Raw genomic sequence first — 26,753 nt, forward strand, 5'->3', positions numbered from 1 at the left:
CGCTGATCGGCGGCGGAGCACCCCCAACGTTCCGCCGGCGGCGGGCGGGGCTGGCACGGCCCGGCCCACTGCGGCAGTGGCGGGCGGAGCGCGAAGGTTGAGAAGCGGCGGAGCCGCGAAGGATCGGTGGGCTTGGCTGCGGTGTGAGGGGGCGAACGGGTTGAATCCCCTTCCCTGCCGGGGCAGTACCCGGGGGAGGCGGCTGAGACTCGCCCTCGGGTGGGGGGATAAAGCCAAAACGCCCTGGGCCCTTCAGGGACTCCTGACGGGAGTGGCGGGCGGTCAGCGAGGGGAGAGGGAGCGGGAAAGGGACGGAGAGGAGCCGAGAGGCGTATCCTCACACGGCAGGGATTAGTGACCGTCGTGACAAACCCGTTTACCTTCAGGGACGTCAGATTAAAAAAAAATAAACACCCACAAAAACTTAGTATCTAAAGTTCGGTCCTTTCTTCTGTATATGCTCTTCCCTTCAACTGATTGCATCTCCTTGTGAAATGCAAGGGTCTACGATCCACAAAACACAATCGGGTGATTCGTTCTGAGGATACCGGGAACCCGTGGGTGCTCAGCCTCCTCCCGTCCGCTGCCGTCCGTCCAGCCGCCTCGCAGCTGCCAGGGATCCCGATTCCAGAGGCCTTTCCCTCCCCAAGGCATCGGCTGCCTTCCCCTGAGTGCCCGAGAAACTGAATACGTAAGTTTGAAGAGGTTTTAAAAGCTTAAATCTGAAAATCTTCTCATTTATAGAGTAAATGACACACAAACTACCCATAAATATGAAAATGCCCCCAGGTGCTCCATTAGACATCCCTCGTGGCAGCCAGAGCGCTAGTTGTAACTTTGTCATGCTTGGTGGCTCAATTGTTCAACTTTACTTTCCCTTCAGATTTGTCTGGTCATCTGTCGCTGTCAATTTATGCCATCAGTAGACCTAAACCTTCTAAGCCAGTATGCTTGAAAAAAACACAAGTTTGGGTAAAAATTTGGAGTTGAAATACTGCTAGTTTTAAACCTTGTTACTTCTCATCAGACTAATGCTCTTTTTCAAGGGAATTTACTGAGAATTAATTTTAAAGCAGCATTTTAAAAATGAACCTTTATATTCATTACATTTAATGTAAAGCACCTCTCTCTGTGGTAGCTCAACTTTTATTTTGTTGTGTTGTTCTGTTGTTGGACTCAAAGTAGGGATAGTACTTAAATTTATTACTAACAGGATAAGAGCCAAAGAGTGAGAAATAAAACAGTCTTAAAAATATCTTCCCCCCACCCCTCCTTCCATGTTCTCCCTCCTCCCCCGCAGCGATGCAGGGGGATGGGGAATGGGGGCTACAGTCAGCTGTTGTTTCTGCCACTGCTCAGAGAGAGGAGTCCTTCCCTTGCTTCTGTGAGCTCCCTCCCATGGGAGGCAATCCTTGATGGATCTCTCCAGCGTGAGTCCATCCCTCGGGCAGCAGTTCTTCCCAAACTGCTGTCCTGTGGGTCACTCCTCCATGGGGTGCAGTCCTTCACAAATGAGCTATACTGATGTGGGTCCCTCACAGGGGCCAAAAGTCCTACCCAGGAAAAACCTGCTCCAGTGTGGGCTTCCCTCTCCACAGGCAGGACCCTGTTCCATTTTGGGCCTCCCACAGAGTCACAGCCTCCTTCATGCATCCCCCTGATCCAGCATGGGCTCCTCCATGAGCTGCAGGGGCACAGCTGCTCCACCATGGTCTGCACCACGGGCTGCAGGGGCCTCAGCTCTGGCACCTGGAGCACCTCCTGCCCCTCCTTCTGCACTGACCTTGGTGTCTACTTGGTTGTTCCCATGTTCTCACTCCACTCTTCCCTGGCTGGAATTCTTTCTGCACAACAACCTTCTGTTCTTAAATATGTTATCACAGAGGTGTTACTATTACTCCTAATTGTTTTGGCCTTGGCCAGTGGCAGGAAGTTTGTACTGGAACCGGCTGGCATTGGCTCCACAAGTCAGGGGAAGCTTCTAGCAGCTTCTAACAGAAGCCACCCCTGTAGGCCCCCCCGCTACTAAAACCCAGACACAGAAACCCACTACACACACTTAGATAATATAATTGCTCACATTTGGGGCTTGACTGTATCTTTTATCTTTCTCCATTCTGCAAGGCTCACATCTTGCTTTTCATCCTATTTTCAAAGGAGTTTGGTTCTTTTTTATTTCCTTTTTTTTTTTTTTTTTTACATTCCAGTTAATTACATGCTTAGTCCTAGCTTTTGCTTTGTTTTCTTTCCTAAAAATGATTTATTTAGGGCTCTCTGCTTAGTTGTAGACAGTATTCTGTGCTGCAGAGTGCCATGGAAGTACATAATGTGATTTTGTTTCATCCAAACAGAGCTTATTTCTCTTGAAAATCACAAGTAGGAAAAAACTGGCATCAACCTGTTTCTCACTTGCATGTAATAGAAAGGCCATTGCTTTTGTTTAAGGAGAACTAGTTGTGATGATGCAGGTACAGCAGTAGGTATGAAACAGACCTGTTCATACTAAGCAAGGTGCAGTACAGTGACCTTGCAGTCAATGATAAATAGCTTGTGGTATTTCTAGGTTGGGGCCTTGAACTAATCTCTGTGTGGCCTTGGGCTGTGAGCAGTAGCACACTGCTCCATCCAAGCTTCTCTTGGATCACACTTCTTGACATCTTACCTCAGTCTCATATATTGCTTTACTTGCCAACCCATGGGTCATGCAATTCATGAGATGAAGGTTGGTGTAACCAGTGTAACCAGTGAAGGTGGAGAGATATGAGTGTAAATGTTTTGCAGGCTCTTTTTCTTTTATACCCTGTGTTAAATATTTTAGTTAGAAACAAGCTCTTTTTATCAGCAGTTAGCTTGCAGTCCTGCTGCAGTCTTTTGATACCTTTTGATTGCCTTAAGCCTCTTTGCCTGTGTCACTTCATCAGGACCCAAAACTAGTTACTAAGATAAAGGACAAAAAACAATCTAAGGATGAAGAAGTCATGAGTGATAAACACAAACTAGTTTTTGGAAAAAAGATCAGAAATTAAAGAATGTATTAACATAAAGTTCAGGGTCGTTAAACCTTTATTTCCTCTTTTGTTTCTGGTTCTAATTAAACTCAATACAGTGAAACTAAGGTTTAGAAGAAGAAAGTTGAAAACTCTTAGGCTGGGAGGTAATTTCAGGCATGCAGAGGTGGCTGGCAGAAATAAGGGAATGGAGCTGATTTTAGGCATGTACTAAATTTATGGTCTGTTGAAGAACCTATGAAAATGGCTTCCTGTTTAAAAATGATCTTTCGTCTTAAAATGATTGTGATCTTTGTTAGACATTAATTTTCTAGGTAATATATACATGAATTTGAAACACATAATGAAAATATGTATGTTTAAAAATCTGTAATATTTTCAGTACCTCCAAATGGCTGGGTCAGGTAGAGGAAGAGGACGTGCTTCGTTTACCTTCAACATTGAGGCTATTGGATTTGGTAACGGTGCAGCTCTACCTGATGTCATCTGTAAGCCTCCACTACCATTTCCAGTAAGTACAGCCAGTACTGTGGAGCACATTCTGTTCAGGTAAAGCGTGTTCACACTTGTGTTTAAGTAACATAATTAAATATATGAACAACCCCAAGCAGTTTTGAAGTATTTAATAGAAGTCACTATTTTTCTTATTGCTAATTCCTGTGCCTTTGCTAACTGTTGTTATTATTTATTTATGTTATTACGTTATATATTTAACTAGATTGCTTGCAAGCTGTTAGCGTGTTGAAGTCCTCATCATTATTTGGTTTTCTGGACATTACAGTAGTGGTAACACTGGATACCTAAATTCATCTGAAATTAATTTAATTTAATTGTATGATTAAGGAAGCTTAATTGAGTCTTGGCATTTGGGATGTATTTGAAAATTAAAGGGGAAGAAAGAGCATTTTCTGACTGTGTTTTGCTGTGCAGGGAAGCTTGGACTATTTTGAGGCAGAAAAGTAGTCTTACAATGTTGCAGTTTTATATAAGAGAATTTATCATTTATGTCAGGATTTGATCGAAGTGCATGAAATTTTTTGCAATCTCATGTGCTATGATACAGAACTTGCAAGTTTTACATACAATTGGTGCTACGCTGAGATTTCTCTGAATAGTTTTCTCACCCAAGGCTTTGACTTACGGAACCAGATGCTGTTTATCCTCTTAGTCCAGCATTACAATTAAGCTGTGATTTCATATTACTAAATCATCTGTAACTGTTTCTAATGTGAATGTTGCAGTCTGCTTGATAGCGCAGTTCTGTGCCATCTGAATTCTGTATAATCTGCAGGTTCTGAGTTACAGTTAGCCTTGTAGGAGAATTATTAGCCCCAGTGTATGTAATGTATATCATGGATAAGTTAAAAATGCTTTCTTCCTGTCGTCGTCGGGATGGACACCACGCTGGGATGTCACACAGAAAAGCCTTTATTTCATACAAACATGGCCAATTTATAGTCTCCCCTAGCCAGCGTATTTCACCACCATTGGTGCCCTTACTACATACCCATCTTAAGATTGGCTGCTCTATAGTTTCTGCAACTCAGGGTCACTCTGGCTATCACAGCTGCCCCGCAGCTCCATCCTCCCTGTCCACTTTCTCATCTTTGTTGTTTACATTCCTTCACAACTTCACATCTGCAAGGGCCCAAGCTGTCCACAGCTCAATTGCCTCCCACATCTTCCTTCTATGAAGAAAGTTTCAGAAGCAAGTTAAACTTCTCAGGGCAAATCTAGTGCCATTTAAGAAAATCAGAATTAACCCAGTTGTATAACTAGGGTCAATAAAAAATTCAAGTGTTAGATTTAATGATGGGTCAATGACCAAAAGTGTGTTACAGCTGTTGACTGACACTGAAATAATTTGAAGCAGTGAACTGTTGCTAATAAATATAGCTGTAAGCAGTAAACTCCTTTCATGGCCCAGCTCTGGGACTTGTGATAGGACTTTCTGCTCTGCAACCTAACACTGAGGTATTTATTGTGCATCATTTGTCGTGTGAGAGAAACAACATCCCTTGTGTAATTCTGTCTTTAGGATTCTTGATATTTTTAAACTATTTTTGTATATTTATCTTTCCCAGTGTCAAGATTCATAGTTAAAACAAAAACCAAAAACAAAACCAAACCAAACATCACAAAAAAACCCAAAAAACACACACCAAAAAAACCCCCAAAAAGCAAACCAACCAAACAAAAAAGCCAACTAACCAACAACCAAAAAACTCCCTACCCAAGAAAATACAACCCCAAAAAAATCCAAGCCTTGACAATTCATTTAAATTCAGCTGACAGAAACCGAATTGTGTGAGGGCCTGTGTACTACCTGGTTGTATGACAACACTACATATTCCCATGACAACAGTCATGGAAAAGGTGTCCATGGTATTCAGAAATCATACTTAATGTAGTTAAAACACTGTTTTAGAAGTGGTTAAGGCCAGCACTATGAATGAAGAGAGAAGAAATGGTTTCTGACTAAGGTTAGTGAGAAAAACTGCTTTTGGCTAGTCAGGATGACTATGAATGACTATTTCACAGTCATTGATTTCTTGATACATTTTTGCAGAAAGATACAGTCAAGTTATATAAGGTATAAATTTAGATGTAAACATAGTTACTATGCATGTCAGAATGCAATATAGTATACTTGTGAAGTAGTGTAATACATAGTTTCATTCTTCTTTTATTAGCTGTGTTTATTGTAGCTTTTATTAGTGTACCTGTGTATTTGGTGGATATCAAGACCTTATATATAATAAACATGATTTGTACAGAGTACAGACAATAAGCCAGTGCCTCTGAAAACAGGAGAAGGTGAAGACTACATGTTGGCCTTAAAACAAGATCTTAGAGGAACTATGAAAAGAATGCCGTACTTTTTGACAGTAGAAGAACAACATCAAGGTTTGTGAACTCTTTATTATATCTTTACTTACTATTCTGGGAAGGCCAATATAGGGAAATGCATGTGTTGAAGATGAGTTTCATACTAATAATGAGGAAGAAAAAATAGCAACTTAAGATAATAGGGAATTTTTCTGCTTTTACACGTATTGAAATCATGGGTGACATCTACAAGTGCTATAACTGGAAAGCAACTACTGTTGAAAAAGAAAGGTATGAAACATCTACTCCATTTGTTATACAGTAAGAAACATTTAGACCAACTACATGCAGTCTTTTCAATTATATGCTAGCCTATACGAGTGCAATAGGCATTTCTACCTGTTAAAATGCCATAAAATTTTGCATTAGAGCAAAGAAATCCATAGTAAATACTAGTCTTGAAATTCAGCTTTCATTGTGTAAAGATATACTCAAAATAATCAATGTTATATTTAATGGATGAACATTCTAAAAGGTACTCAGCTTTTTTTCCCCCCTAAGTCCATTCAGGAAATATTAGTAAGTGTTACTGACAAGTCACTGGAAATGTGAAGACTGAGGTGAAGATAAGTGATTTACTGAGGTTTGCACCAGAAGCAGAGCTGGATTAGAAGCCAGATCTTGATCTTATTCTGCTTGATCTCAGAATTTCTTTTGCTTGCATATAATTAAATATTAACATAGAGGTGCCTAGTGTAATCCCCTCTGAATTTTGTTAATTTCTGTTCATGGTGTAGCGATGAATTCTAGATGGTTTTGAGACTGTGCAGTTTTTTTTATTAGGCCTTGACTGTTACACTGAATAACACACCTTATTCATTGTCCACTTGTTCTGGTACTAAAGCCCAGTATAAAATGGAGTAGTGCCCTACAGTGTGAGCAGTGAATACACTGCCAGATTGACGTTGTGGTTCACAAAAGGCAGAGTATTTCCTCTGACATGCAGCTGGAGGCCAGCAACCACTGGGACACAGCTCTAATGCACCACAAGCACAGACCAGGGTGGACCCTGACAGTGCAGCCAGATAAAACTGGTTATGAGGCAAGAACAGATCTGATCCTTATTTCTAGATCCCTTTACGATGAGATAAGAACTCTAAATGACTCTATTATCACATTGTCTCAAGAGACTGGAATGTTTGCTAAAGAGGATGAGTTATGAGATAGACCAAACTCCTCTCTCTCAGCAATTGTAAATTCAAAATTAAGGGGCTTTAATCGAGGAAGTGTGGAAAAAACAGAAGAAATAACAACCCTTTATTAAAGGATATATGTATGTTGGCAAGAACAGTAACAGAACACAAAAAAAACCGTAGACAATAGTCCTGTACCCAAAAGTCCCCTTCAAACCAACAAAAAAGTCTGAACACTTCTCTGTCCTTCAGCGCAGTTCTAATCCCGGCCGGCAGGGGGCGCTGTTGGGTCACTGGAGGTGCAGAGCCTGCAGTGCTCGGTGTTGCCCTGCAGGGGGCGCTGTCGGGCTCTGGCGGTCACCGCGCGGGGAGGGGTCTGGGGGTGTCTCGGGTCGCGGGAGAAGCCGAAAAGAAAATGGGGACCCTTCCCCAATGGGAGAAGGGGGAAAGGAAAACAGTCCACCCCCATGGAACTCACTGTTGTCCTCAGATGACGGTGTCCCAAGACTCCTTTCTTCTCCCAGTGAGCATAAAAACTCTCTGATGAGAACGCAGCAGGTCCGGGCCGGAGACAAAGACAGCCTGCCCGCAAGTCAAGGCCAGCAGTCAGGGCTGACCAGAGCGGGAAGCCAGAAAGCCTGGCCTCCAGGCCTTCTCTCCAAAAGCATGCACGCAAGACCCCCGTCTCTGTCCCAGAGCAAGAGCTCAGCCAAAAACTGACTTCTCCCTTCTAAGGAGTCCAAGCAACTCCCCAAAACTCTTCCCTACCTTCCCCCAGCCTCCGATGGGCCATTCGTTAGGAATGCAGCTCAGCTGGCTAGACCCTTTGTAACGGTAATTGCCTCCCTTTCCATTCAAACTCCCTCTTTCCTACAGTGGGGGCAGGGGGAAGAAAAATTCCCCCCTCCTGGATTTCTAACCTATAACACACATCTTCTCTTTCATCTTCTGAGTAAACAAATTTCAATCAGTTTGGATTCTCATTTCACTAGAGGCTTGCTGTGCTTTTGATCTTCTTCAGGCTTGAAGTTTGCTGTTTCCATTAGAGGCACAAAACAGGAAACTGCTATGCCTGAGAGCCAGTCAGGATTATTTCCAAGGAGCCTGCTGCTTTATGAGAAAATGTTATCTCTCTTTTCCAACTTTGCCTTATGTGATTGTTCTTACTGATCACCTCAAAATCATCTTTGTTTCTGCAACCTTCTTTCAGAATGGAGAGATCTCTCTCTCTTGCTTTGTTCCTTAGTAGATGTCGTGGTTTGGACCTTGTTTTCCCCCAGAGGCTGAGAAAAGTGGTAGACCCCAAGGGGTGGAAACCCCTAGAAGTTTTGAAATTCTGCCCAATGGGCGCTCCTGCAGAAATGTAAACATATCACAACCAGACCGGAAGAGAAGAGTTGTAGTTTTTGGTTGTGGTAGGAGAGGTGGCCATGTTGTGAGCCACGAGGTAGGGGCTCTGAGCCCCTTGGGCCCTCTGGGGCCTCCCAGCCCCCGACTGGGGGGCTGCAGGGACCTGGAACAGCATAAAGCTGGGCTAGGTGCCTGTAGTTATGCCGAGAGATGTTTTTCTCCATGGGAGCAGAGCAGCAGCAGGCACTGACCAGAGAAACGGTGGCAGAGAGCCAGAGATAAGACCTGAACTGAAGGAGCAACAGAAACATGCAGCACCAGAGAAAGGACTCCTGGAAGGAGAGCCAGCAGCAGAGAGACAGAGTTTGGGGTAAGACTGATACCAGATTCCCCAAAACTCCCTTGGAGACCCTCTTGGAGAAGAGGGACATGGACTCCTATTTAGGAGAAGAGTTTTAGACATGCAGCACCAGAGAGAGAGAGGAGCTGAGAAGCTCAAGAGACGTCCCGGGTGCTGGACCGGGACGGCCAGATGGAATGCAGGGGGAGTTGACCTTGGCTCCCCCCCTTGCACTGCTGCCATGGTGGCAGCCTGAGAGACAGGGCACAGAGGCCCTGCAAGCAAGGAGCTGAGTCTCCTGAAGATACCAGACAGTCACGAAGACCCCCCTGTGTCTTCGTGATATGACGTGGTGATACGACCTTGTCTGGGGTTACGAAGCCCACGGAAGACCCCTCGGTTGAGGCGATGGGGCCGAGGGAATTTGATATCTCCCTCGTTGAGTGCTGGAAGAAAGCCAGCTATCAGCTGCTGCATGTGGAGAAGACAGACAGACTGCTGCCTCAGAAGATGCTGCTGCTTAAAGACTGGAAGGGATCTGTCCTTCTTTCCCTCCTGGACTTTTATTTGGAGGGGAGAAGAGATCTGGTCCATTGTAAATACATATGTCATGGTAGAGATAGTTGTGATCATGTGTATAATGTGATATGGTATTTATTTGTACAGTCACTGTAATATATTCCCTTTCCCCCACTTTGAGTCTGGTGTGTTTTGTCTGGAAAAACCCATCTCACATTAGGTTGAGATGTGGGAGGGGGGATGGAGCTAGGGAATTGGATTTCGGGACTATCTCAAACCATGACAGTAGAACTACCAGCTTGGAATACTGGTTTTTAATATCAAAATTGGAAATTGCAGAGAAAGTGGGTATACCACTTGATAGACTGAAATAATGCTCTGAATGTTCTCATCATCTCATCATCTTACCCTTACCAAGGGTAAGTTGGTAAGTTGAGGTAACTTTTTATTAAATCGTAAGTTGTACAAAAATGCTGCATCTGAGGGATGCGATATAATTACATCAGGAGTGGTCTGCAGTTTAAAAAGCTTGTTTTCATATCAGTCATAGTGTGCAGTTGTTTCTGGGACTGCACTCTGGCAGAAGTGGCCTAGTTTTAAGAAAATTGCATTTATCCCCCAGAATAGACTGTTAACTGATCTTTTCTGTTACCTGGTTTACAGCTGTTTGCTCCACTTTATTTCATTAAAACATCTGGTAGAACTAAGAGGAGGCAGGAGGGGGACTGTAGGCAAGAACTTCATAAACTAGCTTTGCTACAAGAGTGACTGGATTGTTTTAAACCCTCAGCACAACATCTCTGAGCCAAATGGTCCTTGAAAGTGCAAGAAGGGAAACATTTTAATTAGTTGGGATGTAGCTATCTGTCTCATTATTCAGGTAGTAAACAAAAGCTCCCTATAATGCTACCTGTCAAATTTGATGTGTTAGTGTGCCATATAGAATAGATTTTCATCATTCATTTCACTGCTCATGTTGAGTGAATAGTAGGCATATTCTATAGAAAGTTCTTTATTTTCCTCATTAAATTAGCTATTAATCATTCATATTTTTCCTTTAGGTATATCTGCTATGACTGGGTGACTGCCACCTTGGCAGTGGCTTTGAATGAATTCATGAGTTGTGAGAGGTGTGAGTCAGTCAATGATTTTTTGTACTGATGGCAGTATTCACTAAAGAGCCTTGAGCTGAAATCGAAACTACTGGCTTCTTTTCCTCTCTTTGCTGACAGTTTCCTACAGCATCTGTGAATGCCCCTGTTATTTTAAATGCAGGCTCTTTCTTGAACAGTTATAAGAAGGTTTTTTGCTTGCCCTCATCATAACTAAATTTGAGCTTCATTTATGATATTTTCTTTCTCCCTGCTGAGCACACATCTGAAGAACAGGATGCCATCCTGAGGAACCTAGACAGGCTCAAGAAGTGGGCCCATGGGAATCTCATGAGGTTTAATAGACAAAGTGCAAGGTGCTGCACCTGGGTTGGGGCAACCCCCAGTATCAACACAGGCTGGGGGATGAATGGATCAAGAGCAGCCCTGCCAGGAAGGATTTGGGGGTGCTGGTGGGTGACAGGCTGGAAATGAGCCATCAATGTGCACTAACAGCCCAGAAAGCCAAATATGTCCTGGGCTGCATCCAAAGCAGTGTGGGCAGCAGGTCAAGGGAGGTGATTCTGTCCCTCTGCTCTGCTCTGGTGAAACCCACCTGCAGTGCTGCATCCAGCTCTGGGGTCCCAGCACAGGAAGGATATGGACCCGTTGGAGCAAGTCTAGGGGAGAACACCAAGATGATCAGAGGGATGGAGCAGTTCTCCTATGAGGAAAGGCTGAGAGCATTGAGATAGTTCGTCCTGGAAAAGAGAAGGCTTCAGGGTGACCTTACTATAGCCTTCCAGTACCTGAAGGAACTTACAGTAAAGATGGGGCAAGACTATTCATGAGAGCATGTAGTGACAGGACAAGAGGAAATGGGTTCCAATTGAAGCAGAGCAGGTTTCATAGATATAAGGGAAAGATTTTTTACTGTGAGGATGGTGAGGCACTGAAAGAGGTTGCCCAGGGAAGTTGGTGGATGCCCCATCCCTGGAAGTGTTCAAGGCCAGGTTGGATAGGGCTCTGGTATAGTTGAAGGTGCCCCTGCCCATGGCACTAGGTGATCTTCGAGATCCTCTTCCAACCCAAACCATTCTGTGATTCTGTGTTAGAAGTGTTTAACTCTAAAGGTCAAAGGCTGTCTCAGTTAATATTTTTTGTACAATACCCACAGAAATTATCCCTGTTTGAATAACCGGTTGTTAGTGCAATCGGACTCACTAATTTTGCATGAAGTGGATTTTGCAGTTGTGCATGGTAATTCGGTAAGTAAAAAGGGGACTGATTTAAAAATACTAAAGTTTTGATATTGCTTTTGTCATTACGGATTTTAAGTAAGAGGTTTTTTCAATATAAGTAGATGTGCTTACGTTGTATGACCACTTATGATGCATTTCTCGGTTTAGTTCTTGTACTGTATTGTACTGCATTGTACTGTAATGGATTAAAGTCTGTTGCTGCTATTTAGGATGGGATGCAAAGCTTTTCCATTGCAGAAGTACTGAAAGTCTTGGAAGGTGATGATCAGACTGAGACACAGCCTTTTGAATACTGGGAATTCTGGATGGTTAACATAGGGGTGTTAAATGTCACTGACTGGTTTTGTAGCAAAGGTTTGGTTGTGAAAATCTTGAGGAGTATAACAGTTAGTGTTACATTTGATGTTTCAACCTAGTTTCCCTTATTAAATCTGCATTTTATAATTTCATGCTTTTCAAGGATAAAAGGATAAATTATAATAATTTTGGAGTGCTTTTTTTGGTTTTCTCTATTTTTTTATGTTCTTGACAACAAGAAAGTGTTTAATGTGGGAATAAAAAAATACACTGTATGTTTAGTTACAGGAAAATATCAAGGACTATGTCTGGATTGCCTGTTAAATCAGTTGAAGTCAATAACTCTTTGTATCCTTCTCTATAGCAATTGAGAGGTACAGTCAAAAGTACCAGGACAGTGAAAAGGAGCAGACAACATGGATTCCAGGTAGCATCTGAGGCTAATTTTCTGTTGACCTGTGAAATGTTCTGCTCTTTTAAGTGTTTGATTCATGATTTTTCAAGCAATAAAAAAGTATGAAAATCCTTACCAAGTCATGCGTTTCTTGTTGACAGTTATTGTCCTTTGCATCTTTTCAGATCAAGGCAAGTATTGTTTTGTCAGAAAAAAAAGGGGGGAAAATCTGATCTTATTTATTTACTGAGTTGTAACAACTGATTTGCAGCAAAAATGCAAGCTTCAGCTCTGACTTCAGCTTTTCTTTTTCCTGACTCACCACACAGATACCAGTTTTGAACTGGGAGCAAACACTGATGTTACTAAAAGTAACCCAACCTGATGTCTGTCATGGGTAGTCATAGCTCACTACTGCAAACTTAATTACATAATTTAAATTGAAGGGCCCATGGGCCACTGGAATGGCTGAACTTGTCTCTTTGGGATAGAGGCCAGTTGTCATTATGTGGGGGAGTCCTGAGTCCAGTTCCTCAATTTAAATTACAGCTAGAATTCCCTAAAACTGTTGTATGCTAAGACATTTCGGCATCCATGTAAATAGGATCAAGAACAACAGGGGCCTGTTCCTTTCCTTGGTGAGTTATAGGGAGAGGATTACTGCAGTAAATCATCATTTTTCTATATTAGAACTATTTTCTGTACAGATTGGAGAAGACTCCCAAGAGAGATGAAACCAAAGAAGACAACCAAAAAAGGTACATTATATATTTTAAGAAGCAAATAATACTCACTAGTTGAGAGACAGGAGACATACTGGAGCTGGTTAGAGGAAAAAATATTGTAGAAATGTTAATTAGTCCAAATAATCAGGTCTTTTGGCAGATTTTTTTCTAAATAATTTACTACTCTGCCTGCCTTTTGTGGTTTTTGCTTTGTTTTTATAGGATGTTTTAACTTATTTGTACAGATTTATCTTCCTTTCCTGACTCCTGTATGGATGTATTTCACTATACATGTAACAGTGAAAAATTAAAAAAAAAAACAAACCACAAGCCTTTTTTTTTTGAAAGCTCGTATCTTAATCAACACTCACCCTTCTATTCAATAAGTAACTGGCTGTTCAGATTTCCTTTATATTTTGGGTTTCTCAATTATTTATTATTTGGTTGAGTTTTGCATTTTTTAAGCCTTTTATATGTGGTTTCATGTCAGTTGTTTTTTGTTTTCCCTGGTTTTACTTTTTTTGTCTGTTTTCAGCTTTCTTCTGCAGAATTGTGAACCAGATCCTTCAACAGCAGTTGGAGCTGGTATTGGCTGTTCTTTTAGGAAAAAAGATTTTTTTACACAGCATCATTTGTTTCAAAGTATTTTCTAGTGTGCATGATTTTTTTTAAGTTCCCTATAGAAAGCTGTTGTTCTGATGATGTGAAATAACACTTGGCCTCCTGTATCTAGCTGTCTATTTATATATAATTGTATATTTTTATATTCTTTTTGTCCAAGTCCCTCATGTGGCATTTTTCAGTTCAAGGGTAAAATAGAAAAAGAAATGGAAATGTGCAGTAGTGACAAAGACTGGCTCAGCTGGAAGCTTTGTTCCTTTTAATAATGTCATTGAGAAGCATGGTACTAATGGTAAACTGTAAGATTCAACTGAAAATCAAATACTTATTTGCAAAATCTCTAAAGGTGGGACCAGAATATACCTACTTTTTTTCCCCCGACAGGAGGAAACCACTGGCTTTTGTAAGCCCATGCACAATAGGTAGCTCCCCAAGATCAATGAAATAATAAATAACTATTAATCCTTGTTTAAAAAATATTATGATTAAGAGAAAATCACTGCTCACTGTGGGATCTTTCCTCTTTCTTTAGTGCCAGTTTCTCTATTGGCTCTTAAAAATACATTTTCCTACATGGCTATAATGGCGAAGAGATCAAGGTCATCAGAATTTGATTGGATTAAAAACCAGCTTCCCTCAAAAGCAAAAACTATGTGGTTTAGTTTTTTGGGGGAATTCTGATGATACAGAGGGCATACAAAAGTTATATGACTCAGGACATTTGTGTCAGTGACACATCAGCCCTCCTGGTACATATCTTGCTTGTATTTTGAGGATGGCTGACTTAGGTGACACTTTAACCCTTGTTGAACAAAGGTGAGTGAGTCAAGAGAATTTGCACAGAAATTCAGCCAGGCTTCCTACCATTCCCCATTGTAGCATGCAGGAGTGGTCTGGGGATCCCTACACAGTTGCATGTACAGGGACAGCTTTATTTTTACACGTCTCTCCCTTCCTCTTTCTAGTTTCCCTGAATGTTTTAACCAAAGATCTGACCACCTGCCTTCTTAGTGACAAAACTTTGGATAGAATTCCATATCTCTCCCACACTGACCCTGGGCTACGGAACACAGTATTCTAGATACCAGCACTGCCTGCCAAAAACAAAACAAAAAAATAAACAAAAGGAAAAAGAAAAAAAATAAGGTGCTGACTGGGTTCAGCTGACATTGTAGGCCAGCCATATGCATATGTATATAGCAATCAGGTACATGCATTTTAGCCCAAGTACTTCGAGAGTGGGTATTTGGAAATCAGATTAGATTGTATTCCCTTGCCCCTCTAAGGTATATGATGTAGAGAACTATTTCGCTTGAAGTTCTACTAAAGATTGGTCAGTATCTCTAATTTCATGATAAGGGCTAAAGATGCTTGGCATTTAAAGACAAATCTTACATGTCTGTTCTATCTGCATTTAATCTAAAAGCCTGCAGGACTTTGTGCAGAGATGATAATTCTGAATTGCACTTTACACTTGTTTTCCTTAAAAGCCTACTTCATTCTGGATGTGTTTGCTTTGATGTTGTTCATATTTTACAGAGCAGATTGACTCCCGTCAGCTCTTTGCAGTGCTTTAGTCACATAATTGTTTCCTAGGCAAAACACTGAAATAAACTCAGTGTTACATACGGCAAATGCTTTTGACAAAATACAGTTGTTTGCTCAGCAGTTCTCAGGGTTCTGCTTCCTTGAGTATTAGGCTGGTATTTGGGCAACTTTGATACAGGGTGCTGCAATTCAGGTAGCTCTTACCTGGGTGTATGGAATGCTATTTTTGACCTTTGCTCCACCATATAATTAATCAGGGAGTAACCTGGTAAAGATTGTGTTAATGAATCAGGGGGCTAGGTGCAAATACATTCTGTGGACTCATTAGATGAGAGCCAGCTATGGCCCAAGAGTCATGTAGCTACAGTAACCATGCCTTCTGTGTTACAGCTAATGAACTGTTGTGTTCCTTTTCTTAAATCTACTTATCTGAAGCACCCAGCTGTCATTACTGTGTTGTGTAAATTAGTAACAATGAATTTCTATCTTTTCAAGATGATGAAAAATAACAAGTGAGATTTTGTTCTAGTTTCATAACATATTGTGAGCAGGTAGTTGACAAGTCTTTTGTGAAGCTGGACATCATACTTTAGCCAAACCTTTGGTCAACTACTTGTTCAAACTGAATTTCAGATTGGCCTTCTAGGCATGTCTTACATAAACCAGGCACTTACACTTCTATGAATGATGTAGCTCAAAGTCTAAAGTAATTATACAGCCAGTATAGGATTTCCCTGGCATACTCAAGATGTAAGCATGTCAAACCAAGTAAAACAAAAGAATTTGTGTTTTCCATATTAAAAAAATAATAGTGATGTATTTTATTTCACCAGGTGCAAAACCAAAAAAGGCAAAAAACTTCGAGCCTAAAAGTAATCTGGATGTGATAAAAAAAATTGAGGTAAGATGTGCATACTCTTTCTAAATTGTACACTAGAGATTGCTGAAGGAAATGAGACCTAGTATGTTTTTTGGTACAAATGAAATAACCAGAACAGCCTTTATTCTGGCCTTGTCATGTTACTCTGGCAGACAGCTATTCTGCACTGTGGTGGCACAAGAGTTAGAGTAAGGATAGAGCCTGGATAGCTCCTGTTTGTACCTGAACACAACAACCAGTTGCTCTTCACTGGGTAGCAATACAGACTAATGTGAACAGCAGAGCTACTGTTGGAGCTTACTGAAGGAGAAACTGGTGCCAGAGCTTTTAAATCTATTGCTGTTTCACCATTCTACTGATGTGAGAACTTAAACAATTTAGTAAGTTGAGAGGGAAGAAATACAGAAAGAGAAACTTAGGAAGTGACCTCTGTTTTGCAGGCAATTACTCGCCATGTGGGAATGGGAAGCTTAAAGGTGGACCACCTTTGTATTTTTTCTTGTAGTGATCCATCAGTTGTTTGGTGCAGTTATATTATTACATAGATTATATGGTATTGCTTTATCAATTAATGACATGGCCTTCTCCTGTCAACTGTGCTCTCAGTGGATGGTAAAGGGAAATCATCATCTCAGTCTGTAACACAAGCCATGCTTTTTTAGCCTTTAAGTGCGATGGCTGATGCTTGACCAAGTCTGTATGAAGTTCCTGTGCTTCACATCATATTGGTTTAAATGTCAGCATTTTCACAGCATTGTTATGCTATCTTGCTGTTAACTGCAGCTTAATATTTTGGTATTATGAATTGCTGTCGCTGTAATATGGGATTACCTTGTAAAGCCGATTGCCTTGTGACAGGAGTTGGAAAAGAAGGATGATGAAGAAGAAAAATCTGAAGATGAGAAAGACAAAACAAAAGACAAAGAAGGTGAAGATGATGAAGAAGCAGAAGAACCAGATGAGTATGATGAAGAGGAACACGAAGAGGTATAATGTTAGTTTTCCTCTTTATACATTGAGTACTGTGTTGGCTGGAAGCTTAAGAAATGTCCCTAGCTTCTCAGATGCCAAGGGAGAGTTGTTGTAGGAGGCATTATTACATTAATGATCTTTGTTGCACTGTATTTTGTTGTAGTTCATTTAAATGGGGTTTTAGACTTATTATTCACAAAGAGCTCTGAGAAAAGAGCTGTGTCCTGCCACAATCAATACATACAATTACTCTTTTTCATCACTAAAACAGTGATGCCTTTTCTTTCATAGGTATCAGAACTTCATTGCAGTATTTTCCTTTTTCTTTGCCAAGAAAATAAAATCTACTACTGTTTTAAAAGGTGGGCACTCAAGTGCAGTTTAAAGGATGTTTCTTTTATAAATTATCTTCTCCACAGATAAAATGATAGATTTTTTTCTTCAATTGGTTTAGGAAAATGACTACATTTCCTCCTATTTTGACGATGGAGATGACTTTGGTGCTGACAGTGATGACAATATGGATGAAGCAACATACTAACTGTGGTTGCTAGGTGCTACACTGCTCAAGCCTTACACTACTTGAAGTAGAATTCTGGAGGTAGGCTGAATATCAACAGACCTAATGCTTTAGCTCCATTGGTTTTAAGCAGACTCTCCAAAACCACATTGGAGTTTAGTTGTATTATGCTGTAAAAGAGGATATGAGATCCTTTGTTTTGTTCTTTTGCCAAGTGTTTTGCAGATATGCGCCTTTTTAAGGTCTTCTGGAATGCCTCCTGATGGAGTAAGCTATATGCCATTGTGTCACCTCTGCACAGAAAAAGAATGTATGCATTTTACTTGAAATTGTGCCTAAGCATTTGCACTAGTCAGTTCTGTGCCTCAGCAGTGAAATCTTGAAACCAGTCATGAAATTCTTGATGACTGCAGCAAAAGAGATATGGCCTTTATGGACATAAACTGCTTGCATTTGGCAGCTGACTTCTGTGAAGAAGCTTATGTAACTTCTGAGTTCAGGTGACTAGAAATAATTGATGACTAAGCACTTTAATATAAACTGACTTGAAAAAACCTTAGAAATATAGACAAACAATATGACAGTAATTTGAAAAGCCATTATTGTAGTTAGAAGAATACATTGCCTTTAGTATTTTGGTAAAATGTATTACATTACCTTTATGAATCACCTTAAGTCATAATTAAGGACAATTTGATTTAAAAAGAATATATGGCAGAGGTTAGGAAATTACAAAATCCTGGTTTCACCAGTTAGTGAAAATTTCAGTCCTTTGCCTCAGTTTCTCTGCCTGTTACAGTCTTTCTTACCTCACAGAGCTGTTAAGTGAGAAGGCAGATGATATGTATCTATGTAATTGTTAATGCATTTCTTTACTTCCTACAGAACAAACAAGACAGAAACAGAGAGCAAATCAATAGAAAATAAAACCCAAAAATGTAAGAAAAGAATGTGGTGCAGTATTTTAATGCATGAGGTTTTAATTAGAAAAGCAAGGGGAGAATGCTAAGAATAGCAAAACCAGAATGTTTGGAAACATCAGTTTTATTTAAGAACAAAAGTTGAAGTTTTGAAAATTTATTACTGAGTTTGAATAATACAGTAACAGTGCATTCTTTGTGTCATCTTTTGATGGTACAAAATATTATTGGTCAGTATAATTACATTACTATTGATTGTTGTAGTTTTTTGGGTTTGGTTTTTTTTGGAATTTTTTTTTTTTTTTTTTTACTTTCTTAAAACATGTTCCTGTTAACTAGTGCTGTTACTGGCTCTAATGAAAAGTTTTAAACAAAACCAATTCTTTTTATCAGCAAAGGAAACTACAGTAGTTTTCCTTGCATGTCTGGCATTCTGTCAAGGAGTACTTCACCTCACTTGACTGGGAAACAGTTCTGCATTATTCTGTGCACTTCTATATGCAGTAAGAATTTAGTCCTTAATGTGTAGCTTTTAAATGTTCTGATAAAATACGTATCATATGTAAAGGAAATTAAACTTAAATGCTATGCAGGTCACACCTCAGAGGTATACCACTTTTATTTTGAAGTGTTTATTGACTACAAATGTTTAATAAAGATTCTACTGCATTGCATAGGAAATACATTCTTTCAGTTTTTTTTTAACATCACACATGTCAGCAGTTAGGTGTGCCTGCTTCTTGTGTGTGATATACAAAACAGAGATAGAAGATGTGAATGAGGTAAGCATGCTGAAAACTAAATTCACTTGCCATAACTGTAACTGCTGCTGCTGGCTGTTTGCCCCATGCAGGGTGAACAGTGAGACTCCTTCCTGTATCCTGATAGCAGACAGTAGTGCTTGAGGACCAATGACTTCCTCCACCCATCATGTCGATGAGACAACTGCCTCCCTGCTGCACTGTTGAGAAATACTACTCTAGCAAAAATCAGGTCTTTTTGAGACCTTTGAAAGGTAAACTGTAGTCACTGTCCTCCAGAGGGAACTGCAAAGTCTTAGGCTGGGCCCTCTACGACTGGTTTAACAATGGCAAATAAGGCCATTGCTTAGGTACGTGCCAAGTTCTGCAAGGACACAGCTCTGTGCTAAGGCACTTTTAAAGAGCAGTGAGATTGTGCTCTTCAAGAGGTGCAACTCTTTTTAGAAGCTGATTTTCTGACCGCTTAGAATTTATTGCAAGACCATAATGACAATGAAACTGTTCTTTAGTTGTCGGCAGACTTCAGATTTTGACAGGCATCTATTCAAATCCTGTATTTACAGCATTAGAAGAAGAAGATTGCTTTCCATGTGTAGTCATATCACCATCTAAGAATTTCACTGATCTCTACCTTAATTTTTCATATCTACTTCTGGGAATTTACAAGTTCTCAGAAACTTATGCGGAAAAGTTCCAAGTTTACAAGGCATGAACAGGATAAACCATTAAGGCTGCAGTTACGGTATGCTAGATGTAAATGCTATATACACCTACTGCCAACAAAATGCTTGCTAGCCAAGGATTTTTATTTTAGATCATACATAAAAACTGGCCAAAACAAATACAAGTAGGGGCCTCCTGTAATAAAACATGCACAGTATGTACAGCTAAGAATATATTATATGCACCACTTTCACCGCTGTCTAAAATAAAACCTTTATTTTACATGTATTACTTATGTTCTTCTAAAAGCAGAAGAGCAGAAGTATTTAAAATAAGACTTGCATCGTCACCCAGAAGTGTTTTACAAAGTTGTATTTTCAGGCTTTATAAAAGTTATACAAAGACTATTTGTGACAATATATTCCAAAGAATAGCAGATTTAAAACATTTCAATTTTATATGATCCAACAGTGCAATACGCACTTAAGTTAAAACCAACTTCCTGATCAATATGTTGCAATTGATCCAAAAGGTGATTTACAACTCAGTTATTTTGTGTTTTGTTGTTGTTTTTATTTTTAAGAAGTCAGTTTCTGGAAGACTAACTTTACAGATTTTAACTTAAGTCAGATTTAAGTTTCTTAAAGAGCAGTTACCCTGTTTATCCAGAGCTGATGTGATGATGCATTTCCAGTTGTGTTGAACTTTGGAAAAAAAAAGTAAAGATCCCTGCATCCTGGAGAAAGCCATGTCAGCTGATCTTTGTAGTTTACCGGGACCAGGAGTCCTACAATCTTGGAAAAAGACCTACTGCATCTTTTGATAAAAAGTGCTGCATGAAATAAGCTACGTTATACATTTGTAAAAACATTCCAGGCTCTTGATTAGAATGTAATACAGTCCAGTTAAAGAGCTGTCCCTTTATGTTTTTCCAAGGACTACTTATCCTAAGGTAAATCAAGGGGACAGTAAGCCACAGGTATTCCAACACTGTAAAGGCCCAAAGCCTGGGACAAAGATCTCTTCATCTGTGCCACCATATAACAAAAAGCATCAGTTAACCACAGACCTCTGTATCCTTACATCAACAGACAGAGACCTTCCTGACCTAGTCAGACCACAGCCAAAGTTAATTTCACTTCTACACCAATGGCAATTTAATACCCATCAGTTCAGGTATGTGCAGTAAATGAGGCTTATGCTGCATCATCACAATAGCTAACTTAACGTGCTTTGACGAATCTGTAAGAAATGGAAGGATAAAGTATTAGAACTGTTGAGATTTCAGGAACAGAATGATGGGGGAAGGAGCAAAACTAGTAAATAAGCTTGCAGCAAAAAAGCTGACACATTATATACCAAGTTTCATACCTTACAGTAAACATCTGTCTTCATGTGCCAAAGCTCTCTTGTCTGGACTAGAGTAAGTCCTTTTAAAGTTTTAACCCTAGAAGCTGTATCACTTTAGCCACCAAGAAGTATTTTGCAATGCAGTTTTTCATATAGCATTACCTAGAACTGGTACCTCAGTATTTATATTTGTGTTATTGGCATATTGTCTTCGTGAAATGAACTATTACTGTAAAAGATCTTTGAAAACAAGGGTTATGTGAACCATTAAGTTCATGCCTGTTTGTAATCTCTTTTCTAGTGCAGAGACCATGAGTAGGCTCACTATCTCCACAGCTGCCCCTCTGAACAAAGGGTTCAAGAGCCACAGGTTCACATACCTAACTGTATACCATTTTCCCTCAAGCTTTGGCCTGCCTTCAATTTCAATATAATACAAGTTAGCCAATTCATGTTCATACAATTGGCATGCCAGTAAAGACTATTTGCACCAAGAATAGATGGGGCCTAAGTCTTTACTCTCAGAACCTGATAAAGCACTTTGAAATAACTCAATAGTAAGGAAACATTTACTTTACCAGATTTTTTTATACTATATATATGTACCTATATACTTAGTCAAGACACTCAATGGAAAGCTTACAATAGTTGTTTAAAGGATACTGATTATTTTTCCACTTCTCTCTTTATAAGTTATAATCAAGTTAGTTAATCTTGGGTTTTAGTAATGAATAGTATTTTGAGCAGGGCAATGGAGTTTTGCTCCACAAGGTAAACACAACAAAAAAAATTATAGGCACCATCTCAGTTTTTATTTAAAAGTATTCTGAGTACACAAGTAACTCCTTCTTTCTGTATGAAGTCCAGAGTTGTTGTTTTTTGTTTTGTTTTGATTGTTGTTGGTTTGGTTGGGGGGGGGAGAAGAAGAGGGGAAAACCAAGGTTGATCATGAAACTCCATGTGAAACATTCAAGAACAGATAAAATACACTACTATGTAAAGAAAAAGTCTGAAGCTGCAACTTGTCTGTTTTGCTGCAATTTGCTATCAGGCATTAAATCTCATTTGAAGTTTTCTAGGAGATTTCAGGAAAAAGTGTTTGAGGTTCATGGGCACAAGACCATTAGCATATGGTCCTGAATTGAGATTGGCTGAAGGGGGGAAAAAAAATTCATGTTACAGCAAGGTGCCACACTTCTGCACTTCTTTCATTCCTACACACAGCTGACCAGATGAGAATGCAGTCCAGTCAGTTTTCAGCAGCATATCACAGAAGAATGTGAAGTTTCAGGACGACTCTCTCAACTGGACTGTGTTGAAGCATAGTGTCACACACAGAGAAAACAAATTATCCTGCTGCCTACATTGAAAAGTACTGTAGAAGGGGTTGACCACAGGCACAAGAATTAAAGATTCTGGCTTAAGTATTTGCTACTGCCTCTGTAGAAGTCACTTGTAAAAAAGGAACTTCATAGTGGCAATTAATTATGGAATGATTGGGTTCTAAAAAAAAAAATCTTACTCTATAAGAAAGAGAAAAATATGAGAACAGCATTTTAATTGACAACTGTAAACCTGATATTAAAAAGTGAAGAGTACTATGAATTCTGTAAATATTTTCACATGTTTAAAAGTTAAGATATCCCCATATGCCCATTTCTGGGCTGTAAAATGCACAGTGAGACTCCTTGTGTGTTAGTTCAAACTACATTTTTTCACCTCATCATTAATTAAAAAACATATGTCTATCAAAATAGAAAAAAGTGCAAAGCTTCAGAGACGATTTTATAGCTTAATTTGTATCCCAATCTTGCAAACTGCCTGTCTCAGGCATATTCAGAGATTACATGATCCCCAGAAATATCCCTGTGGTGGAACACTACCCATGAGGGCAAGTCATACATCAGTACTCGTTTCCTCTGCATTCCACGTACATTTTGCATTCTGTGGTTTCCCCTTTGCCTAACACTATGTTATGTGTCTACCAATAAGTTACATGTGGTACTCTGTTGTTAATGCTGAAAGTCTCCTTGATTATCAACATTGATAACATTCGCTGGATTTATTCCATTTTCTATTTGTTTCTGATGCGATACTGCTGTGACAAACAAATGGGAAGATTCCATTGTAGAATGGTGACTGACATCTGCTTTCACCAGAACTTCGTAATACAGGAGATAAAAAACTGGAGTTACTATGCCAATGATCAACATAATCACTACCGCTGTCCACCATCCTATACCCCAGTCTGCTCCGTAGTAAGGATCCTTGCTTTTTTTAGTTTTACCATCAGTTTCAAAACAAACCTGTTGGGCTGCTAAAGCAGAAACAACTTCATTAAGATTCTCTTTCTTTGTATCATTACACTTCACTATTTCTTCTATATCTCGATCCACTTCTTTTAAGAAGTTGCCAGCAGTCTCATTAGCAGAGAATTTATCAGAAAGTGACGTTTCCTGCACTTCTGGGGAATAGAGAGCAGGCCGAAGGACTTGTCTTCCTTTTGGGGAGACATGCGTTTCAGTCAATACACTAAACTTTTTCACTGGAATTTTGACAGACCTCAGGGCAAAGAAATCTTGATCGTTGATAAGATTGTTAACTCTCTTGATATCTGCAACCTAAAAATAGGAACAACAGTTAAAACATTGCAGCCCCATTGAAACACAACTCTCTTAATAGTACCATACCCTTCAGAAATATAAGTCTTTCCTATGGAAACAAAGGCAAGACCTTTATTTTGCTTTACTTTTTTTTTTTTTAAAACAGATACCCATTCAAACAGTATGAAGTGAGAAGAGGCCAAAGACCAAATCTGAACAACATTACAGCAAGAAGTAAATTAATTATGAGGTAACAAACCTTGTCACTTCATATAAGAAGACTGAAAGTCACTTCACACATACGTGTTTACGTAATGTATGTTCATCCATCGCTTGGTAACTATCTCTGTGAAATGAATAAGATTTAACCTCTGTTTTCAAATGACGTAACTTACTGAGTTCCTAATTAAATTGAAAACTTCTGAATTAGGAATATTACAAATCAGTGAGTTTCCAATTTATCTAGCCACAGCTGTGTTTTTTGCTGCTTCTGAGGGCTAAGACAGAAATCAAGCATAACTTAAAAGTATCATCTACTCTACCCAAGTCAGCTCTCCCCTTTCCCTATTCTTGCTCAAAACTAATCTCATTTTGTTCTCAGTAAGTTCAGATTTTAAGTCTAATGTGAAAAATACTCTGCAGGGATTTAAGTGCCCTTGGATAATCATTGGCTTTCACTCTGAGATAGGAACTCCCTCACCACAGAGGGCACAGCCACAAACCTCACTGTAATGAAGTACTTCCAACCCAGTGCTTTTCTGCAACACCTGCAAAGCACACAGGAATTGTGCCCATTTTAAGATGCACTGTACCCAAGTTCACATCAACTTAATAACATGAATAAGTTTTTCAGGTCCTATAACAAGGTATTTGTTATGTGTCCCATGTGGAATAAATTGGATTAGCATAAAAAAATGCCAAATGCAGGATTTACCCAGTGCTTAGTGATCCCACCACAACACAAGTTATACTTTTTGCCTAGAACTCCAGGATCGCTCTTCCACATTCTCCTGAATTTCCAAGAAAGAGCGCAACTCAGTTATCTCATTTTTTATTGAAGCCTGATCTAGTAAACCTGCCCCAAATACTTAACTGCAGTGAGTTCTGAAGCCAAGAACTGGGTAAGGAGGCTAAGGTCTGCCATGATTAGGAAATAGTTATGTCTAGACTTTAGTACCTAAGCTCACAACAGGAGGCCCCCAATTCTGTTTCTGCCTGAAAAATTAGACAACAGCAAGAGTTCTGTAAAATATGGATTCTGAATGTGACTTCTTGGCCCATGCACACTTAGCAGTCAGTCCCACCAAAACACACCACTGATTTTGTGTTAAAACTGAAAACGCGAGCCATGACAGATGCCACCGCTTTAATTAGTACTGGCCAGCCAAAATTACTGGGTAGGCAAGGCATTCAGCAGACTAAGGTAAGAACTGAGCTAGAAGCAGTGAGAACCAAGAAGGGCGTACAGGGGCAGAACGTTCCCAACGGTACAAGAAGTTCAAGCTTAAAATATTCAGGCAATTTAGCAGAACTCAGAATAAGACTACAAAAGGTTTTCCCCCTACTATCATGGAATTAGAGCTCCACACAAACCTTTAAGTGGTTCAGCAACAACCCCCCTCAGGACCAGTCTAACAGCGAGGATGGCACTGAGGTGACGACCTTTGACTGTAACGTGTGGTCTCTCAGAGCGCCACAAGCAAGCCATGCACTTGTTTCGTGCGCTTTCAGTAGCTTTCGGGGTTAAAGCCCACGGAACCGGAACGCTGCTGCCACAGTGACACCCTGACGTCATTTTCCACTCCTGAGGCCCGCGGCGTCCCCACGGCCCTTACCGAGCAGCAAAACTGCAGCGCGATCGCGTTCAGCGTGTCCCCTTCCCGGATGTCCCTCGTCAGCAGCACGATGTCATCCAGCCTGTCCCTGGACGTGCTCCGCCGGACCTTCTCCCTGCCCCGCGGCCGCAGCTCCGACACCTCACCCTCTTCCTCCGGGCCCTCGCTCTCGGCGCTCACCACGGGGTACAGGTGACCGCCGGCGGGCGGCTGCGCCACGGCGGGTCCCTGCGGGCCGCTGCCCGCACCCCTGCCGGCCATACTCCGCAGGCGGCCCTCCAGCGCACCGCGGGCGTGGCAACCCTCCAAGGCGAGCCCCACCCCGGCGGCGGAGGCGGCTCCTCCTCCTCTTCGTCCCCGCCCAGCGCCCGCCGGCCCCTGGGGGTGGGGGGGCAGAGGGAGGAAGGGCCCCGCCTGCCCCCGCCCCGCGTGGCCTCGCTCCGTTATGGCCGCCGCGCCGCCACGTCCGCAGCGCCGCCCCCGCCCCGTCGTCTGCGGGAGGTCGGCGAGCGGGAAGCAGCGCCGGCGGGATCGTCCGTGCGGGCATGACGGGGCTACACCACCCCCGGGGACGAGTCTGGTCCTGCCGCCCGCGTGTCCCGGTCCTCCCGTCCGTGTGTCGCGGCCCCGCCGCTGGGCCGCCCGGCGCTGGAGGCCGGGGCGCTGTTCTGGGAGGCGCTTCACCTCCACTTCCACTCGAGCCGCCCCTGTGCGAGTTCAGCCATGGGGTTTTCTTTTTGCTTTTGCTGATCCTCTTTGTGAAGAAATGGAGGCTGCTCGGGTACGAAGCTGCCGTGTATTTGGGCCAGTAAGAGACCCCTTTTTGCTTATTAAGTATTCGCAGCTCCTCTGCACATCCTGTACCTGCTAGTCCTGCACTGCTGCGCCCTCAGAAGTTGCCGGGCAGTTTCCTTTTATGCCCCCACACCTGTCCCCTCAGGACTGGTCCTGCAGAGCTACAGGTGTGCAGCCCACGTTGATGTATGTTTCTAACGAGAGAAACCGTAAATTGAGCCCTGTAGGTATTTCAGCTTTCCTCCCCTAGTAAAGTAATTTTCACTCTAAAGGACTG

The 26,753-nt window shown here is 41.1% G+C and overlaps 2 protein-coding genes across 6 annotated transcripts; one reads left to right on the forward strand and one right to left on the reverse strand.

Moving 5' to 3' along the window:
- Positions 1 to 4: 4 nt before the first annotated feature.
- On the forward strand, positions 5 to 19,786 carry POLR3G (RNA polymerase III subunit G). 5 transcript variants are annotated; one of them, XM_064642981.1, is made up of 10 exons: positions 5 to 96; positions 502 to 691; positions 3,391 to 3,519; positions 5,786 to 5,915; positions 12,254 to 12,316; positions 12,991 to 13,041; positions 16,011 to 16,078; positions 16,916 to 17,044; positions 17,321 to 17,391; positions 17,484 to 19,150. In XM_064642981.1, the coding sequence occupies exons 3-10, from the start codon at positions 3,400 to 3,402 to the stop codon at positions 17,581 to 17,583; spliced, it is 732 nt and encodes a 243-aa protein (XP_064499051.1). In that variant the 5' UTR covers positions 5 to 96; positions 502 to 691; positions 3,391 to 3,399; the 3' UTR covers positions 17,584 to 19,150. The 5 variants fall into 5 exon arrangements, 4 of the variants coding, with proteins under 4 accessions (XP_064499051.1, XP_064499052.1, XP_064499053.1 ...); XR_010426982.1 differs by lacking the exons at positions 5 to 96; positions 17,321 to 17,391 and adding an exon at positions 19,323 to 19,786 and having other exon boundaries at positions 102 to 691; positions 17,484 to 17,630; XM_064642982.1 differs by lacking the exon at positions 5 to 96 and having other exon boundaries at positions 102 to 671.
- Positions 12,105 to 26,029, reverse strand: LYSMD3 (LysM domain containing 3). The gene is made up of 2 exons (XM_064642979.1): positions 25,682 to 26,029; positions 12,105 to 23,864 (listed from the first exon to the last, which is right to left on the reverse strand). The coding sequence occupies exons 1-2, from the start codon at positions 25,940 to 25,942 to the stop codon at positions 23,256 to 23,258; spliced, it is 870 nt and encodes a 289-aa protein (XP_064499049.1). The 5' UTR covers positions 25,943 to 26,029; the 3' UTR covers positions 12,105 to 23,255.
- Between the last annotated feature and the right edge of the window lie 724 nt (positions 26,030 to 26,753).

Source organism: Pseudopipra pipra, chromosome Z, assembly GCF_036250125.1.
Source record: "Pseudopipra pipra isolate bDixPip1 chromosome Z, bDixPip1.hap1, whole genome shotgun sequence".
NCBI lineage: Eukaryota > Metazoa > Chordata > Aves > Passeriformes > Pipridae > Pseudopipra > Pseudopipra pipra.

Bases quoted from the DNA above. Each gene is read 5' to 3' on its own strand.
- LYSMD3 (XM_064642979.1), bottom strand. From the start codon at position 25,942: ATGGCCGGCAGGGGTGCGGGCAGCGGCCCGCAGGGACCCGCCGTGGCG. The intron at 23,865-25,681 runs GTAAGGGCCGTG...TCCTATTTTTAG, and splicing joins CGCTGCAGTTTTGCTGCTCG to GTTGCAGATATCAAGAGAGT.
- POLR3G (XM_064642981.1), top strand. From the start codon at position 3,400: ATGGCTGGGTCAGGTAGAGGAAGAGGACGTGCTTCGTTTACCTTCAAC. The intron at 5,916-12,253 runs GTTTGTGAACTC...CCTTCTCTATAG, and splicing joins AGTAGAAGAACAACATCAAG to CAATTGAGAGGTACAGTCAA. The intron at 12,317-12,990 runs GTAGCATCTGAG...TTTTCTGTACAG, and splicing joins GCAGACAACATGGATTCCAG to ATTGGAGAAGACTCCCAAGA.